Source organism: Lolium rigidum, chromosome 6 (genome assembly GCF_022539505.1).
Source record: "Lolium rigidum isolate FL_2022 chromosome 6, APGP_CSIRO_Lrig_0.1, whole genome shotgun sequence".
Taxonomy (NCBI): Eukaryota; Viridiplantae; Streptophyta; class Magnoliopsida; order Poales; family Poaceae; genus Lolium; species Lolium rigidum.
In genome coordinates this window covers 338,408,289-338,428,906 of record NC_061513.1, presented here as the reverse complement: position 1 = coordinate 338,428,906, position 20,618 = coordinate 338,408,289, and the positions used below count along the sequence as shown (strand labels likewise).

Genomic DNA, 20,618 nt, shown 5'->3' with positions numbered 1-20,618 from the left:
ATCCAACGGAGGTTGTTGGGCAATGGGAGATTGGACAATGGGAGATTGGGTGGCCTCTTCTTGGCTCATGGGTGGAGGAGTCCTCTCTCGAACGGGGAGGAGGGCCGGTTAAGGTCAAGCTCGATACGAGCCTCAACCGTCTTGGTTGCAAACAACTCCAAAGCCTTATCTTGTGACCCGGCCACCGTCTCCTTGTAAATGGACCAACGTTGCTCGGAGTTGATACGCATTATCTTCCAACGGGTGTGCATTCCAAACCCCACATTATGCCTTCCCTCTAGCTCAATACCATCATTTGGCTCATTCCAATTCAACTCAACCCTAACTTGTGCTACCACCTCCGCAAAGTTAGGGCTAACGTCAAACACCAAGTCAACCTCTTCCGGGTCCGGCTCTATGTTTCCCTTCAAGTAAGCATCCTTGTCCACATGATGAACATGAACAATTCTTTCCATCCCCCTAGCATAATGGGAACAACACATACACACATGTGTTCATTAGATACCATAATCAACATAATCTACCCATACAAACTAGCACACTACCATTTCTTCTACTTCAACAACCCTAACATCCAACCAAATCCATCTCCACCCTCAAATCAACCAAATCCACATCTAGGGTTTCACATATAGATTGGAGCAAATACACAAAATCAATGGATGAAAAGAGGGAAACGGAGGAGATTACCTCAAGCAACGAGTTGGGAACGATCTCCACGGACGGATCCGACGATTTGGTGGTTGATTTGGTGGGGTGGAGAGAGGGGGAGAGAGAAAACCGGGCGCCTTTGGAGGAGAGAAGAGGAACAGGAGGAAGAAAGAAAGAAGAGGGTCGGGCTGGGCGCGCGCGGCGCCCAAACTTAAGTCAATGTGTGGCGCCCTTCCCGGGGGCGCCACACTTTCAAAGTGTGGCGCCGGCCGGAGCGGCGCCACTCGTGCCTGCCACGTCGGATCGGGGTCACCAGCTCGGCGTCGACGGGCCACGTAGGATGGGTGTGTGGCGCCGGCGCCGGGGCGCCACATGGGCATGTGTGGCGCCCTTGGGAGGGGCGCCACACAAAAGGGTTAGATTGGTGAAATAGTTTCGCCGGAGGGTCAGTCTGTGCTTTTCTTCCACTTTTGGGTTATTTTTGTGTAAATCGCCGCTAGCAACCGCAATTTATCCAGATCAGGCCGCACGGTGTGAACCTCCCTCCTCCTTGTTTCTTTCTTCTTTCGTGCCTGCCCGGTTTGTCTTTCCAACAAGATAAGAAAAACTCTGAAAAAAGCGCACGTCGGTACATGCATGTGCATGCGTATGCACGGTGAGGATGCATGGCACCGCACGACATGGCCGGGAGAAAGAATGGCGTGATACGCGTACTAGCTAGCTAGCCGGGAGATGGAACGCACATGCGTGATGCGTGGCTGCCAAAAGTATGGGACTCCACCAGGAGAAGATGTGATGCGGACCGTGGAGTGGACGGCAACACACACACACACACGCACACGTGTACTGTTGAACTTAGCCGAGAGAGGTTAGCTACTTTTCTAAACGGGAGGCATTCGCCCTGCATTAAATTAATAACATCGAAATAGAATTACGAAGTGCTTAACTTACATCAAGAAAGAAGATAAGGAAGAAACACAGTTTGAAGATCGAGTTTCTCGTCCATCCGCACGATCAGAGCATTATAGAAGCTGCGTTGAAAGGTATGCCACCGGCAAACGATCCAACCTTTGTGATCAGATCCTGGCCCGGTATCAATGTGGAGTCGTCCGCCTCCATCTCCAAAGAAGGCCCCTGCCTTCTCGCTCAAGTTCGAAGGAGTACCGTCGTGAGGCAGAGTAGCTCGTAGAGCACGAGAGGCACACAAGACAGGTTGCCCAGGAAAAGAACCAAACATTATCACCTCTTCGCGTGAAACCCGCAAGCCCCATCGTCAATAGTAGAGTTGATCATGACGCAGAGAGAAGTCCAATTTACCCCCCTAAACTCGTCTCAAAGTTCAGATTACAACCCTTAACTTTACTTTGGTTCAATCTTCAACCCTGAATTCCATAAACCGTTCGGAATTGGACCTTCTACCCTTTTTTAACATGTTTTCAACCGGTTTTTCTCGCCAGTTAGCGGGTTTTCTTCCTATATACCGTGCCAACTCATCAACATACAACATACACGATACAAGAAAAACCAGCTTAATACAATGCAAGGGGTGATTCTGAACCGTTTTTAGAATTCAGGGTTGAAAGTTGAACCAAAGTAAATGTTTAGTTTGAGATCCCAAAATAAGACACGAGAAGAAGAAAGGCAACACGGGCCACCATGAAAGGCCAAGCCAGGAAAGTTGTTGTCTCATGCCATCCAACACGGCCATGCCGCCGTAGAGGGGATCCTCCCAACCCCTCTTGCCTAGCTCGAGGGTGTCTCACCACCAGTGAACAAATACCACCCAAGGTTTTGTAGAGCAAAACAAGCAGAGGGCAGCGACCAAACATGGCACCACGTCACCTCAACATAAATGCCGCTACTAGAAGCTCACCGGCCACCTTGCTGCGCAACCTTGCTGTCCACAACTGGCGCGTGGTTGACGAGGGAGGAAATCCCTGTGTAGAAGCTTTTCGTTCCCCGGCAACGGCGCCAGAAAATAGCTTGATGTCTACGGGTGCTTCTATTCTTGTAGACAGTGTTGGGCCTCCAAGAGCGAGAGGTTTGTAGAACAGCGAGCAAGTTTCCCTTAAGTGGATCACCCAAGGTTTATCGAACTCAGGGAGGAAGAGGTCAAAGATATCCCTCTCATGCAACCCTGCAACCACAAAGCAAGAAGTCTCTTGTGTCTCCAACACACCTAATAGGTGCACTAGTTCAGCGAAGAGATAGTGAAATACAGGTGGTATAAATAAGTATGAGCAGTGGCAACAGCACCAGAAAAGTGCTTTGCCCAGGACAGTAAACAAGCAGTAAAACAGTAAACAAACAAGCGATAGCGATATTTAGGAACAAGGCCTAGGGATCATACTTTCACTAGTGGACACTCTCAACATTGATCACATAACAGAATAGATAAATGCATACTCTACACTCTTGTTGGATGATGAACACCAGTCGTTGTGTAGGGCTACAAGAGCTCCCTCAAGCCGGAGTTAACAAGCTCCACAATATTCAATGTTCATGTTTAAATAACCTTAGAGTGCATGACAGATCAACACAACTAAACCAAGTACTAACATAGCATGCACACTGTAACCTTCACACTATGAAAGGAGGAATAGATCGCATCAATACCATCATAGTAATAGTTAACTTCATAATCTACAAGAGATCACAATCATAGCATAAACCAAGTACTTCATGATGCACACACTGCCAACATTACATCATGGAGGAGGAATAGACTACTTTAATAACATCACTAGAGTAGCACATAGATGAATTGTGATACAAAACTCATATGAATCTCAATCATGTAAGGCAGCTCATGAGATCATTGTATTGAAGTACATAGGAGAGAGATTAACCACATAGCTACCGGTACAGCCCTTAGCCTCGATGGAGAACTACTCCCTCCTCATGGGAGACAGCAGCGTTGATGGAGATGGCGGTGGTGTCGATGGAGAAGCCTTCCGGGGCACTTCCCCGTCCCGGCGGCGTGCCGGAACGAGAGACTCCTGTCCCCCAGATCTTGGCTTCGCGATGGCGGCGGCTCTGGAAGGTTTCTCGTACCGTGGTTTTTCCGTATCGAGGTTTTAGGTCTGGGACCTTTATATAGGCGAAGAGGCGGAGTCGGAGGGGCGACGAGGCGGTGTCACCATAAGGCGGCGCGGCCAGGGCCTGGGCCGCGCCGGCCTATCATCTGGGGGCCCGTGTCCCCTCTCGGCGACTCTCGGGTGTTCGGATGCTTCCGGGGATTCTAAGATGCTTGGGCGTTGATTTCGTCCGATTCCGAGAATATTTCCTTACTAGGATTTCCGAAACCAAAAACAGCAGAAAACATCAACCGGCCCTTCGGCATCTCGTCAATAGGTTAGTTCGGAAAACGCATAATAATGACATAAAGTATGCATAAAACATGTAGATATCATCAATAATGTGGCATGGAACATAAGAAATTATCGATACGTCGGAGACGTATCAGCATCCCCAAGCTTAGTTCCTGCTCGTCCCGAGCAGGTAAACGATAACAAAGATAATTTCTGGAGTGACATGCCATCATAACCTTGATCATACTATGGTAAGCATATGTAATGAATGCAGCGATCAAAACAATGGTAATGACATGAGTAAACAAATGAATCATAAAGCAAAGACTTTTCATGAATAGTACTTTCAAGACAAGCATCAATAAGTCTTGCATAAGAGTTAACTCATAAAGCAATAAATCAAAGTAAAGGTATTGAAGCAACACAAAGGAAGATTAAGTTTCAGCGGTTGCTTTCAACTTATAACATGTATATCTCATGGATATTGTCAATGTAAAGTAATATAACAAGTGCAATATGCAAGTATGTAGGAATCAATGCACAGTTCACACAAGTGTTTGCTTCTTGAGGTGGAAAGAGATAGGTGAACTGACTCAACATAAAAGTAAAAGAAAGGCCCTTCGCAGAGGGAAGCAGGGATTAAATCATGTGCTAGAGCTTTTCAAGTTTTGAAATCATATAGAGAGCATAAAAGTAAAGTTTTGAGAGGTGTTTGTTGTTGTCAACGAATGGTAGCGGGTACTCTAACTACCTCATCAACCAGACTTTCAAGAGCGGCTCCCATGAAGGACGTTATCTCTACCAGCAAGGTAGATCATCCCTCTTCTCTTTTGTTTACACATGTACTTTAGTTTTTTTCTTTATTTATTTTAGATGACACTCCTCCCAACCTTTGCTTTCTCAAGCCATGGCTAACCGAATCCTCGGGTGCCTTCCAACAATCACATACCATGAAGGAGTGTCTATTTGCAAAATTAAGTTGCTTACTGATGAATCGCAGCAAAACATGTGAAGAGAATTATTAATGCAAGTTAATTAATCGGGGCTGGGAACCCCATTGCCAGCTCTTTTTGCAAAATTATTGGATAAGCAGATCAAGCCACTAGTCCATTGTGAAAGTCTGTCAGAAGTAAATGACAAGATCGAAAGATAAAACACCACATACTTCCTCATGACCTATAAAACATTGACACAAATAAGAGATAATAGCTTTTGAATTGTTTAAAGGTAGCACATGAGCAATTTACTTTGGAATGGCGGAGAAATACCATGTAGTAGGTAGGTATGGTGGACACAAATGGCATAGTGGTTGGCTCAAATATTTTGGATGCATGAGAAGTATTCCCTCTCGATACAAGGTTTAGGCTAGCAAAGTTATTTGAAACAAACACAAGCATGAACCGGTGCAGCAAAACTTACATAAAAGACATATTGTAAACATTATAAGACTCTACACCGTCTTCCTTGTTGTTCAAAACTCAATACTAGAAATTATCTAGACCTTAGAGAGACCAATTATGCAAACCAAATTTTAGCAAGATCTATGTATTTCTTCATTAATGGGTGCAAAGTATATGATGCAAGAGCTTAAACATGAGCACAACAATTGCCAAGTATCAAATTATCCAAGACATTTTATCAATTACTACATGTAGCATTTCCCGATTCCAACCATATAACAATTAACGAAGCAGTTTCAACCTTCGCCATGAACATTAAAAGCTAAGAACACGTGTGTTCATATGAACCAGCGGAGCGTGTCTCTCTCCCACACAAGGATGAACTTATTCAAACATAAACAAAAACAAACAGACGCTCCAAGTAAAGTACATAAGATGTGACCGAATAAAAATATAGTTTCAAGAGAAGGAACCTGATAAATTGTCGATGAAGAAGGGGATGCCTTGGGCATCCCCAAGCTTAGATGCTTGAGTCTTCTTGAAATATGCAGGGATGAACCACCGGGGCATCCCCAAGCTTAGACTCTTCACTCTTCTTGATCATAGTATGTCATCCTCCTCTCTTGACCCTTGAAAACTTCCTCCACACCAAACTTTAAGCAAACTCATTAGAGGGTTAGTGCACAATAAAAATTCACATGTTCAGAGGTGACACAATCATTCTTAACACTTCTGGACATTGCACAAAACTTCTGAAAGTTAATGGAACAAAGAAACTCATTCAACTTAACAAAAGCGGCAATGCGAAATAAAAGACAGAATCTGTCAAAAACAGAACAGTCCGTAAAGACGAACCTGGAAGGGGCACTTAACTTGCTCAAACGGAAAAACTCAAAACTAATGAAAGTTGCGTACATATCTGAGGATCACACACGTAAATTTGCAGATTTTTTTGATTTTTTTACAGAGACTTCTGCGCGAATTCGTGACAGGCAGCAATGCTGTTTCTGCGCAGCAATCCAAATCTAGCATCAATTTTACCATAGAGACTTTACTTGGCACAAAAATATGATAAGGAGAAGTTGCTACAGTAGTAAACAACTTCCAAGACTCAACAAAACAAAAATTGCTGTAGTAAAATAAACACATGGGTTATCTCCCAAGAAGTTCTTTCTTTATAGCCATTAAGATGGGCTCAGCAGTTTTAATGATGTACTCGCAAGAAATAAGAGTTGAAGCAAAAGAGAGCATCAAAAAGCAAATTCAAAACACATTTAAGCCTAACATGCTTCCTATGCATAGGAATCTTGTAAATAAACAAGTTCATGAAGAGCAAAGTAACAAGCATAGGAAGATAAAACCAGTGTAACTTCAAAAATTTCAGCATATAGAGAGGTGTTTTAGTAACATGAAAATTTCTACAACCATATTTTCATCTCTCATAATAATTTTCAGAGGCATCATGAACAAACTCAACAATATAAGTATCACATAAAGCATTCTTATTCACATGCATAAAAGTATCATTACTCTCCACATAAGCATAATCAATTTTATTAGATGTAGTGGGAGCAAATTCAACAAAGTAGCTATCATTATTATTCTCATCATCAAATATAGGAGGAATATTGTAATCATAATCAAATTTATCCTCCATAACAGGTGGTACTAAAAGACCACTATCATTATAATCATCATAAATAGGAGGCAAAGTATCATCAAAGTAAATTTTCTCCTCAATGCTTGGGGGACTAAAAATATCATGCTCATCAAAGCCAGCTTCCCCGAGCTTAGAATTTTCCATATCATTAGCAACAATGGTGTTCAAAGCGTTCATACTAATATGTTCCATAGGTTTTTTAATTTTCGCATCAAACCATCCATGTCTTAAATCAGGAAATAGAATAAGAAGCTCATTGTTGTCCATTATGCCTAACTAGTGTAAACAAGAAACAAAAAGATGCAATTGCAGGATCTAAAGGAAATAGCTTCGAGCACACACACAACGGCAACAGAAAAGTACTTTACCTGGGACCGGAGTATGAGTACCTTTTACCTTTCCTCCCCGGCAACGGCGCCAGAAAATAGCTTGCTGTCCACAACTGGCGCGTGGTTGACGAGGGAGGAAATCCCTGTGTAGAAGCTTTTCGTTCCCCGGCAACGGCGCCAGAAAATAGCTTGATGTCTACGGGTGCTTCTATTCTTGTAGACAGTGTTGGGCCTCCAAGAGCAGAGGTTTGTAGAACAGCAGCAAGTTTCCCTTAAGTGGATCACCCAAGGTTTATCGAACTCAGGGAGGAAGAGGTCAAAGATATCCCTCTCATGGACTGGGATTCAGTAACATTATTACAGCAGGGCACGGCGTGCCATGCCTCCTTCTATCCATCTTCTAAATTGAATCCAATGGCTCACAGCAACTGAAGGCAAAAGAAGAGGGCACGCACACTGTTAAGTATGCTCAGTGATGTAAAATTTCAGTGTTCAGTCGGACATATTGCTAAATTATTCTTTGTATAATATCAGTTCAGAGGCACTATTCTTTTCTTGGCTTCATTTTGTTCCATATATGTCTAGATTGTTAAGCTGCAGTCTAATACGCGCTAAATCGTCGCGCTAAATTACAGCGCCGAGTTGGTTCATTTGCAGACACGCTAAAAGCCGCACAGAAAACAATATTTTCACACATTTGCATACGAAATAGATCAAACAAAACGTAAAAATAAACTGGAAATATAAAAATATATTTCAAACTTCGACGCTACAACCAAATTTATTTTTAAACTAGCTTAAACTACTCGGAATCCCAATCGAAGTTCGAGGAGCCCGGAGTTGATGTCCACTCGAAGGAGGAGGAGGAGTTGACGATGATCGTCGACGGGCCGGCGGCATTTTTTTTCTCCTCCGCCTTCCTCGCGGTCTTCTCCTCCCTCTCCTTCTTCCTCGTCGTCGCCTTCGCCCTCCTCTCCTCCTGGTCCGCTTTCTTCGCCGCCTTACGCGCCTCCTTCTTCTCTTCCTTCTTGTCGTTCGAGGCGCAGGCGCCCCCACTCGAGGCGCAGGCGCTCGTCGTGCTCCGTGATGACGAGGCGCTACTCGAGCTCACGCTAGCGCTGCCTCGTCTCGCGCGTGACGGCCGACAGCGGCAGCGCGAGGTCTTCCGCCTGCTGCCGCGTCCAGACGTCGTCGAAGTTCACTGAGCGACGGGAGCGGCCGAGGCGTCAGGCGAACGCGTCGTACGCGCGCCGCCTCGTGCGCCGCCTCGAATGTCCCGAGCCCGATGCGCTTGTCGCCGCTGCGGATCTCGGCATAGAAAGTGTCGGTCGGCCGCGCGCGGACGCCGCGGTAGCCGGAGCTCGAGCGGCGGCGGGGCGGCATCTCGTCGGCGTGGAAGCGGAGCGGCGGCACGAGCGACGTGGAGCGCGGCGGGATCGATGCGGAGCGAGGTGGAGGATGGCGAAGCGACACGCGGGTGAAACTTCTTGGTGGTTGGGTGCGTTTTATAGTGTGCGACGATCGTCGCGGCAGGTTTGGCGTGTAGGATAGCGCAGAAGCGCGCGTGGCAAAAAAATTAGCGCGCGCGGTTTTTTCGCGCGTCCGTCCGCTGGAGGTTCGCGCGCCCTCTCCCGCGCTGTATTTCGGCGGTTAATTTAGCGCGCGTGTTTTGCTCTTAAAATGGGCAAGTATGCTCAGGAAAAATTGTGTAAGCTAGAGTTTATAACTTAAATTTTTATTTAGACTAGGCAAATACTGGGCAAGTACGGAGGAAAAGTCTGTGTGTGCCTGTCCTTTTACCTTTGCTTGGTGTGAGCCATTGGATTCAATTTAGAAGGTGGATGGAAGGGGGCATGGCACGCCGTGCCCTGGTGTTGTAATGTTACTGAATCCCAGTCCCCCTCTCATGCAACCTTGCAACCACAAAGCAAGAAGTCTCTTGTGTCCCCAACACACCTAATAGGTGCACTATTTCGGCGAAGAGATAGTGAAATACAGGTGGTATAAATAAGTATGAGCAGTGGCAACGACACCAGAAAAGTGCTTTGCCCAGGACAGTAAACAAGCAGTAAAACAGTAAACAAACAGCGATAGCAGTATTTAGGAACAAGGCCTAGGGATCATACTTTCACTAGTGGACACTCTCAACATTGATCACATAACAGAATAGATAAATGCATACTCTACACTCTTGTTGGATGATGAACACCAGTCGTTGTGTAGGGCTACAAGAGCTCCCTCAATCCGGAGTTAACAAGCTCCACAATATTCAATGTTCATGTTTAAATAACCTTAGAGTGCATGACAGATCAACACAACTAAACCAAGTACTAATTAACATAGCATGCACACCGTAACCTTCACACTATGAAAGGAGAAATAGATCGCATCAATACCATCATAGTAATAGTTAACTTCATAATCTACAAGAGATCACAATCATAGCATAAACCAAGTACTTCATGATGCACACACTGCCAACATTACATCATGGAGGAGGAATAGACTACTTTAATAACATCACTAGAGTAGCACATAGATGAATTGTGATACAAAACTCATATGAATCTCAATCATGTAAGGCAGCTCATGAGATCATTGTATTGAAGTACATAGGAGAGAGATTAACCACATAGCTACCGGTACAGCCCTTAGCCTCGATGGAGAACTACTCCCTCCTCATGGGAGACAAGCAGCGTTGATGGAGATGGCGGTGGTGTCGATGGAGAAGCCTTCCGGGGGCACTTCCCCGTCCCGGCGGCGTGCCGGAACAGAGACTCCTGTCCCCTAGATCTTGGCTTCGCGATGGCGGCGGCTCTGGAAGGTTTCTCGTACTGTGGCTTTTCCGTCTCGAGGTTTTAGGTCAGGGACCTTTATATAGGCGAAGAGGCGGAGTCGGAGGGGCGACGAGGCGGTGTCACCATAAGGCGGCGTGGCCAGGGCCTGGGCCGCACCGGCCTATCATCTGGGGGGGCCTGTGTCCCCTCTCTGGCGACTCTCGGGTGTTCTGGATGCTTCCGGGGATTCTAAGATGCTGGGCGTTGATTTCGTCCGATTCCGAGAATATTTCCTTACTAGGATTTCTGAAACCAAAAACAGCAGAAAACAAGAATCGGCCCTTCGGCATCTCGTCAATAGGTTAGTTCCGGAAAACGCATAATAATGACATAAAGTATGCATAAAACATGTAGATATCATCAATAATGTGGCATGGAACATAAGAAATTATCGATACGTCGGAGACGTATCAAACCTCCACCCCTTGGTCCCCACGCGATGCCTCCAAGGAGGAAACGACACCAGCATGCCGCCACGACCCAATCAGAGGAATTTTGGTTTCCACCGGGAGGATGGGGGAAGGGGATGGGAGATAGACCTCGATGTCGCCTCTAAGAAGGGGAATGGCACACCGCGTCGTTGGCGTCGTGACTGCCACCACCAGTCAAGCGTTTCACCCCGGACCAGAGCCCCCATCCTAGAAGCACAAATGGAAGGCCACCGTCTTCATATCGGAGGCGGAGGCCGACGATGCGTCATCAACAACACAAACTAGCAGCCTCCCCCCTCCCTGCCCTCGCAGCTGAGAAGGACGTCCAACAACAACGGCAAGCTCCCCTGCTGCTGGATCGACGCTGCCTCTCAAATACATAGGCCACCACCTCCGATGCCAAAGCTCTCCTCCCCCCCAGCTCCCACGGAGTGCTGGAGCAGCAAGATCAATTCTCGCCGCCAACGTCCTTGGCAGCCGCAGGCGGGCTTGCCAGCAGGCTCGTCTAGCGGCAGCGAGGGAGAAGGAAATGGGCGAGAGGGAGAGGGTTGCCTAGCTAGGGTAAAGGGGCTCATTCGCTAACATAGTTCCGTTCATTTTAAGAAGAGTAAAGTCTGAATTTAACCCTGAGTTCATAGAGGTAGTCGAAAACAAACCCTAAACTCTCAATCCCTGAAATCAGCACCCTAAACTCTGAATCCCGGTCAATACTGTCAGAAACTCGTTTCCCGCTGGGATTTGCTGACGTGGCGGCAACACTCGAGCAGGGAACGTTGACCAATCTGGCTCAGCAAATTCGGACGACCCATCACCATCTTCTTCCTCAGCTTCATCTCACATGCCGTCCTTCCCCGAAGAACACCATGATGAAAGACACGCATATACTCGTGCAGTCCCTGCTCCCGTCGTCGTTTAGTTGTTGCGCCGCCTGCGATTTCCATAATGCGGTCGGCGCCCGCCGCCGTTGTCACTGCAGGAGGTCTGCAGTCTCCCATCATCGCTACCCAGTCCCCCTTGCACGAAGCAGAGCGTCGGCATGTCGTCCTAGGAAACAACGTCAGCAACGACAGAGAACTCAATCAGCTCTGCGCGGATGCGGTTCCAGTTGATTAAATCCCGCTAGTAAATTTCTCAAATTAGGTAGTATAATTTCTCAACAACTCGATTCATCTCTGATCTAGATATACCGAATTAGATTAGTCATTAGATGGAAAACAATCTAGTAGTTGAATTGGAAGACCACAATTTGATTGGGGTGGTGGAGAGGAAGGAGCTTTTGTTGAGCTAAGACGATTTATAATCCCGATTAATGCATGCTGGAGATTAAACTCAAATATTGTACTTCCTTTGAGACTAGTATAAGATTGGATTTGTTCGATGAATTCCCGGGGACTAACACACACTGCGCTTCACGAGGACTAGCACCAAGCCACGCTGCAGTTCCTCAGAGTACTCATGCTCGTGGGGACGGTTCGACGGCCTGAACGAGGTAAGGGCGGCTCTGAACAGTGACCTCGCGGTGGCGCAGATCGGGACGCGGAGGAGCTCGGGGAGGCGCGCCGAGACGTGGCCGTGCGCCGGTGCTCGAGACAGAAGGCACCGCCGCTTCTCGGGACGGGGACGAGGAGGCATGACCAACAGAAAGAGGAAGGGACGGTCCTCACACGGAGGAGGCGCGGTGGTCCCGAGAGGCAAAAAGATCAGTACAGGGTAAGTGGGCCATATATGTCAGTGTGAGAGAGATGGAAGAACCTGGCCATGTCAGCAATCCTTCCGTTTGGAAACTACGTACGTGCCACATTAGACCAGGAGGTGTAAGTTGAGGGTGCTGATTTCCGGGAACTGAAGTTCAGGGTTTGATTCCCACGGCGTGTACGAGTTGAAGGTTTATTTTAGACTTTACTTTTTTAAGAAAGGTTCTCCCGTTAATGGTGTAATGATGGATGTGACCATGGGAGCGTGACGCGTAGAGGTTGGAGTGGCGTACGTGCCTAGTTCTCCTACAAGTAAGTACAAAATGGCACAACGAAGCTGATGTAACGAACGGCCGCGGCCAGGGTACACATGTCCGCCATCACGGGGCCATCGCCTACTGCCCACCGGTGGGCTACGCGCGCGTACAATAATTCCATGACGTACGCCCGGGCGGATCCATCGTTCTTCGAGTCAAACCTGCCTAGGCTCTTGTCGTGCGAGATGGGGGTGGCCGGAGCGCGACGTGTGCGGCTCTGCCGTGCTCTCTTATCACTCGGCTTCGAGTCGCGGAATTTTTCGGGGTCCCTGCATGCATGTACTGTCCCGTTCTACAATATATAAGCTGTTTTATCAAATTATTTTAATTTATTGAAACAACTTATGTTATGGAACAGAGGGATACCACTTCCCGTCGGTTTCTACGAAGTACGGTCTACAAAATCTGCAGGGTAATTTGCTAATTAATCGTTTTTGAAACATGGTACATAAGTAGATGGTCATAAATATGTACATACTATCAACGTAAACGCGGTCTCCTACTAACAAAATATTTTGTCTCTGTTTGACATCAATGTATTAAACCTGAGGTTTAAACCCTAGTGGACCGGGGATATGAGCGTCGCCCTCCTAGCCATCCAACCACTCTAGCTCGGTCTCGTTCGCTAATTAATAAACAATTGAGTGTTGGAGCATCTTTTAAATGTATGCAGTATCATCGTAACATGTTTTTGTGATGACGGTGGCCTTGCTGCCTTGTACATGTCGCCGAGGAATACCCTGGCCTATCGGAGTCCCGCTGCTTCCGGAATGTTTGGGCATGAATCCATCCTCCTTCAAGCACCATCTTTCCCGAGCATGACTGTGCGGAGAACTTCTCATCCTCCAAATCAAACTTCTCCTATGAGGGTACCAATGGCTGACTTACTGATGCGGGGAGGGGTAATACGGACAGAAGCTCGGAGGAGAAGAGGCGGTTGCATATGTGAGGAGGAGCATCAAGAAGGAGCCTATGACGAGCAACCAATGTAGATGCCCAGACCACTGCGCATTGTTGATGACCATCGTCATCCTCCATACCTCTGCATGTCACCTACCTTACATACATCACTACATGAGAAACCGTACATTGTTGTATCTCCCTTTTATACATCCCACGCTCCCCACTCGTGTTGTCAGCCCACACTGCCACCCAACACAAACACCTTGCATCGGCCCTCGACTTCGTAACCTCGTGTCGAGCACCGCATACCATAGGGGTGGTGAGTTGCGTGATGTTATTGTACGCCTACCGAGTCCCGCCTCCATAACTTACTGCCATAGTGTCCAACGATTGGGACGAGAGAAGAGAGAGAGAGAGAGAGAGACTTACTGCCATCGCGTCCAACGATTGGGAGGAGAGAAGAGAGAGAGACTTAGTGCCATCGTGTCCAACTATTGGGAGGAGAGGGAGAGAGAGGAACAAAGAGTAGTCTGATGTGTTGGTGTATGCAACAAATATGTTTAGACGATAAGTCTTATTGGTTGTGTAGATAGCCATAATTACAGGGTGAAAGTAATGGGGCCTTCAAAATGGGCTTCTCAGGGCTCAATTTGAGGGCTAGTGTTGCCGATGCTCTTAGCGCGACATACTTGTGGTGCTAGGAGGGTTTGAGGGACACTATGAAGAAAATAGATAGAAGGAATATGACCCTGGTTTGGTTCATGGTAGGGTTGGTCAGCCCACACAACATTGGCGATGGCAGCGATCCAGGAAAAGATAACTTGCAAGAGTTAGAAGTTAGGGGTATGTTTTAGCGATGGAACGAGTGGTTAGGCTTATTTGTGGTTAGAGAACATAAGGGTGTTCACCCAAAGGAAGATTAATTCGGGGCCTTGATTTTTTTAGCAGGGTGAGGGGCCTCGAATGACCCCGATTGTTCCATTGATTTATCAGCGGTGGGTACATTTTTATGCCAAGGACCTTGGCAAAAAGATAAAATACAACACCGTACTGTAAATTTGCACATAGGACCCTGAGATAGAAACAAAAATGCAATGAAGACCCTGGTCCTCTCTATCAGAAACAAGACTCCATCGTCGGCCACCTTGACTCCAACGGGGACGAGCCACTTGGTGGCGAGAAAGGCGAGTGACGCTAACGAGAATCTCCAGAAGGCATCCCCTTTTAGATTCTAGGAGGTTGAAAATGAGATGGCACCAACAAGCCGGTGACCGAGCTTGGAGTAGCCGCCCTTCGGCTATCAGAGTCAATGGCGACACATCCCTAGGCTGTGAAATTGCCTCCCAGGATGCATTCCAGGCTGCATCAACAAGATCACCCCACCGAGAACCAAACCCTAGATGGCCAAGAAGTTAAGGTCTCTCCTGCCTCCTCCGTCTCCTCGACGGCGTAAGATACAATAGCAGATCTCAAAGATCCGGGCGGGCGAATCCATGACCGCGCTTATTGAAGAAGGCTCTCCCAGATCTGCTACCACCACCGCACCTCAACCTTGGAGGCTCGCCTGAGAGCATCACCGGAGGCTGCTCGGCGCCGCACAGAAGCACCTAAACGTCCAACCTCCATGGAAACACCTTAATAGCCATACATGCAACACATAGACAAGCCCTTACCCTAGACCTAGACCTAGACCAAGACCTAACCTAGCTACTTCTGTACAAGGAAGGGACCCTCACCTACTCTTCGCCGGCTGCCGCTGGAGAGAAGAGGGGCCGACGGCTCTGGATCTGAGGAGGGCTAAAGCTACCGGTGAGGTGGGTATTAAAACTAGGGGAGAAGGAGACGTGATCTTGTCAGATACGACAAAGCAGAGGTAACGCCACAATGGGAGCAAACATAAACAAGGTTATATAAAATGGCAAAAAATATGAATAGAAGAATTTGCGTGATTTATAGATGAACCACAAAGTTTACGAAGAGTCCACATGTAAAAAAAATGTTTCTCATAAAGAGTGCCAATTTCTCAATCCACATGAAAAATTTATTTCTTAGTCAACACATGTACTCTCTTTGTCCCTAAATATAAGACAACAATGTTTTCCATTGTTCAACAACTTATAATTTGACAATAATTTACACTTATAATATGTACATAAAATTAGTGATATATAAAGTGAAAAAAATTACAACATGAATGCAACGATACCATTTATACATTCTCAATCCATAATTTGATATATATTAGTGGTTAAAATCGTGCATCAAACACCCTGAAAAAAGGGCGAATTACATTTTAGGACATATGGAGTATATTGATTTGTGGTAGAAGTCTCATTGTTTCGTCTTCTCAACATTTAGATCGGATGCTTCTAACAGAAAATAGCAATAAAATAAAATTATGTAGAAAGTATGCGTCTCTCTCAAAGGGGAAAAAGCACACGCAAAATTTCCAAAGTTATGAGTTGCTCCAAGCCGAGTGGTTGCGCACGAGTGGAGTTTACCGCCGTCCGTTAACGAAGGAAGGAGAGCATGACCTTTCTTGTCATTTCCTGCCAACGCGCAACCCGTTAAATAACCACGGAGGGAAGAAGAGAAAGAAGAAGAGATCATAGAGACAGAAGAACCCACACCACACGGCGACGCATTTGGTACGTCTCGCGCGCGGCTCGCAGCCTCGCGTCACACGCACGCGTACGTACAAGCTAGCTAACTCGGTGGTGGGGATGACGAGGCGGTGCTCGCACTGCAGCAACAACGGCCACAACGCGCGCACCTGCCCCGCCCGCGGCCTCAGCGGCGGAGGCGTGAGGCTGTTCGGCGTGCAGCTCACGTCGCCGCCGGTGGCGGCGATGAAGAAGAGCGCCAGCATGAGCTGCATCGCGTCGTCGCTCGGGGGCGGGTTTGGGGGCTCATCGCCGGCGGCGGGAGCAGGGGGCGGAGCCAGGGGTGGCGGAGAGGGCGCCCAGGGGTACGTCTCCGACGACGCCATGCACGCCTCCTGCTCGACCAATGGCCGGGGCGAGCGCAAGAAAGGTACCAAGATTTCAAGATTTTTTTACATCCATCGCTTCATTTGGCCTGAACGTTCCCATGAAATGCTCTGCTGATCGAACGATATAACTTTTCCTCTCCTGAATGCTTGGTGACTTACCTCGTTGACGTTGAGCGAGCGAGGAGAGTGGCGTCCTAGCTTATGGTTAAGAAATAAGAACTCATGACTCTCCGTTCAATCTACCTACCGGCTACCGCCCCATGGACCACGCTTATCAGCAGGAATTAAAAAAAATTGCAGCTAGGAGAAGAAAGATCCGATTTTTCGTTGTCTTTTTTGTTGTTGTCTGACTCTATTATTCTGTTGGTTTCCTTCAAATTATCTTACTATTTCGGTTCAGGTGTCGCATCTTGAGCACGAGAGATGCAGGATTTTTTGGGTGAATAGCATAATTCGCTCTTTCTTTTAATTTCTGGAATATCCTTTCGTTTCTCCTGTTCCCTACTGTTCCCTAGATCCATATGCAACCAAAATATCATAAGGAAAAAAACAGAACTAGAAAGATGCCGTATCCTTGTAATGTCAAATAGCCCCCGGCCAAGTCCCAGTTCCATTTCAAGAAACGAGCAAGCGTTGCAAAGTTGCCTTTTTCCTGTTTTTGTTTACAGGGAACTATTTCTGAGTGAATACAGATAACTTGAACGGCAGGCTTTAAGAATTTGTTTTATTTGCTAGACTCAAGATATTGTGGCTATCGTTGTTAAGGTTGCAATATTTAGGAACCGTCCAGAATGGCCGACACAAATCTACTTCGCTCAATATCTTTTCCCACCTGGTTAAGTTACATGCACATGTGCAGCACAAGACCTGTATACTCCGGAGAGACAGTGACTGGCCACGACTACGGAGCCCCACAAGTGCCCCCTCCATGTCTCTTTGACCTTATTTAATCACCTGATCCTAAAAGTATCTAGCCATATTAATTTCCAGCTGTGTTGACCAGTCCTAGATGTTTGTAGTGATATGTTACTTTATTGTATGATTTAGGGTGAGACTTTATTATTGGCACTTGGCTTCAAAGTGACTGTAGGAGCCAACTGCCCTTTTTAGTTGCTTATGGACTAAGGTAGTACGGAGTATTTGTTTTCTATATTGTACTTTGGTGCTAAATCATACTACGTGCCAATGGTAATTAAATGAAGAATATTACGTCTCTAAAAGTTTAAGACCGAGAAATACTTCTAACAGAGTTTCATTATTTTTGTATCGGGCAACATCTTAGTCAGTATAACATACTACCAACGTGGGAATTGCAATTCTGATGTCCAATAGAACTTCTGTTTAATCACTCTCCACTGGGCCATTCATTTTCCATGGCTATGAAATTTGGGGAAGGTATCAAACATTGGGTGCCAAATGTCTTGTTGTACTCGTTATTCGTTAGAAATACGTTTTTTTCTCTTGCATTTGTGATGTGCGCAGTATGGTAATTTAGGAATTCACTATATTTGGAGGTTACAAATCGAAAATTTCAGGGGATGCTTCCTGTTTTGAGGAATGCATACATGGTGGATAATCTTCAGAACTGACAGAGGTGGAAATTAGTGCGACATGGATACAAGTTTAGTAAAACTGTATCATTTTTATAGGATATAATAATCTCATTCTGTGTGGGAGGGAATAGTACTATGCATCTGATCTAAACACATAGGAGTATATAACAGTCGCATCTAAGGCGTCTTCCTACTAGATTCATGCAAGAATCTTCTTTGCTTAAAAATATAAAGTTGAATGCTTAGTAGCCTATAAGCCTTTCAGCTACTGAAGAATTTCTAAGCAAGTTACTCTGTTAAAAGACCTTTTAAGCTAGCTATGGCTTCCCTGGAAAACAAATCTTAGTACATCAAATGTTCAGAAAAATGAGGTGCACCTATACCAGAGGTTCAAGTAGACATTCCCTGCAAAATGGCATCGCTGCTGCACAAGGATTATTGACCAAGACAAATACAGCATGAATATATATAAAGCAGGGTCATTGGCCTTTTCTCGAAATAAAAGAATGCAGCATGAAAGCCTTGGCAAAGTTCTGTTCTTGTCATGTTTTATCGTGTGCAAACATTGTGGGGAAACAGCCTGTGAAAAAACTGTTTTACTATTATATTTTTGATTAGTGAGTATTAGATGGTAAAATAGTTCTTTATGGCCCCCTATATGTCTTTGACCCTAACAACTGAACTGTCCAGGTTAGGCATTTTCAGAGCTTGATTACCCGTTATATTTCTGTAATGGGAGGCCAAAAACTGAAACAGTATTTCCCATTAAACTTAGCATGTTTATTCTGGAACAGACTTTTGCTTGAGGCAAATCTCCCATTAAACTCGGTAACTTAATTTTATCTAGTAGTAAATGTCAGCAAAATTTTCTACCCTTCCGCCCTTGTGGAACTATTGCTGTGGTTCTTTCGCTCTGTTTTACATTTTTGGACATTGTGGTGATGCATCGTAATGCTGTGTGAACTTTGTGGGAGAATTCTATAAAGAGCAGAGGCCGGAGACAGTAGTCTCCTGAATTGAAGAAAACATAAAGAAATACAACAAACCAAAGCTTGTAACTTTAGTCAAGTTTGAACACAGTGATGATCTTTGCCTTTCTTGAAATAACTATGGGCTAGTCTTCTTTCCTATTCTTCTAAGAGCCATATGTTATGGTCACCAGCTTCCAGTCACGGGCTTATATTGTGCTTCAGGTACACCTTGGACTGAAGAAGAGCATAGAATGTTTCTGTTGGGTCTTCAGAAGCTTGGTAAAGGAGATTGGCGAGGGATATCTCGTAGTTTTGTTGTTTCCAGGACCCCAACTCAGGTGGCCAGCCATGCGCAGAAGTACTTTATTAGACAGACAAACTCGTCAAGACGGAAGAGGAGGTCAAGCTTATTTGACATGGTCCCAGTAATGGTATGCATTTTTTGTTGTATGTAATAGTAGGGATGGTATGTCTTCTTCCCATTTGTTAAACTGCATGCTGATATTTGTGCTTTTGTCTTCAACCTGAAGCCAATGGACGAGTCCCCCGATGGCGTGGAAGAGTTTATGCTTTGTGATACTCAAGATGAAGGAATAAGTTCAAATAAGATGTCACTGTTTCATATTGGTGAACAGGATGAAGCAGAGTTTGATGGAGATCTGCCAACGTTGCAACTAAGGCAGCATCAGGAATCTGAATTTGCGGAGCCTTCATTAGAAGCTCCAAATTTGGAGATGAACCATGCCGTATCATTCAATGCCGCACCTGTCCCGATAATGCCGACTTTCTACCCAGCATTGCTCCCTTCTTCACTAACACTTTGGCCAACAAATGTTGCTACTCTGGAAGAAGCAGGCACAGCCCATGAAGTCCTAAAGCCCACTCCTTTGAGTGGGAAGGAAGGAATTAAGGCAGATGAGATTGTCAGTATGTCCAAGCTCAGCATTGGTGATGGTAGCTCCGGCTCAATGGAGCCTTCTGCCCTTTCCCTTCAGCTTACCGGGTCGACAAATACAAGGCAATCAGCTTTTCATGTGAACCCTTCAATGGCTAGAACTGACATAAGTAATGGAAACAACAGCCCTATTCATGCTGTTTGATAAATCATGGAATGAGCCAGCCTGGTCAATTCTTACAGATTGTATTAATGGTCCCAATACCCTATAATGTTGTGTAAGCTCCTGACTCCTGAGCCTGTACTTCTGTAAGCTTCTAAGCTAATGTATCACCATCTTATGTTTTTGTCATTAATAAAAGTAGAGATACATATGTCAATGAAGATACCCTATCATTTCCCTGTAGTAAGCCTCATACTATTGTTCCCTTTTCAGATAGAACTTTCATGCTTTAGAGAAAGTGCTTTATAAGTTTGGCATTTAAAATCTTTTTAATATGTCTTATTTATGTTTACAAATCTACAGTTGGGTGTGTTTACCGATATTCCTCAATTTTGTTTTCAGCATACAGCACATCTCCTTATAACTTGTAATTATAAAGTGAATGGTGATAAAATGATTTATTGTAAGGAACTGTCAGGATGATTTAGGTTTAGGGGGTGGGTTTAGCTTG

At 45.7% G+C, this 20,618-nt stretch overlaps 1 protein-coding gene across 1 annotated transcript; it reads left to right on the top strand.

Moving 5' to 3' along the window:
* The first annotated feature begins 16,137 nt into the window (after nt 1-16,137).
* On the top strand, nt 16,138-20,328 carry LOC124665750 (transcription factor MYBS3-like). The gene is made up of 3 exons (XM_047203134.1): nt 16,138-16,566; nt 19,272-19,480; nt 19,580-20,328. Exons 1-3 carry the CDS (start codon nt 16,257-16,259, stop codon nt 20,147-20,149), a joined length of 1,089 nt encoding a protein of 362 aa, XP_047059090.1. The 5' UTR covers nt 16,138-16,256; the 3' UTR covers nt 20,150-20,328.
* The last annotated feature ends 290 nt before the right edge of the window (nt 20,329-20,618 follow it).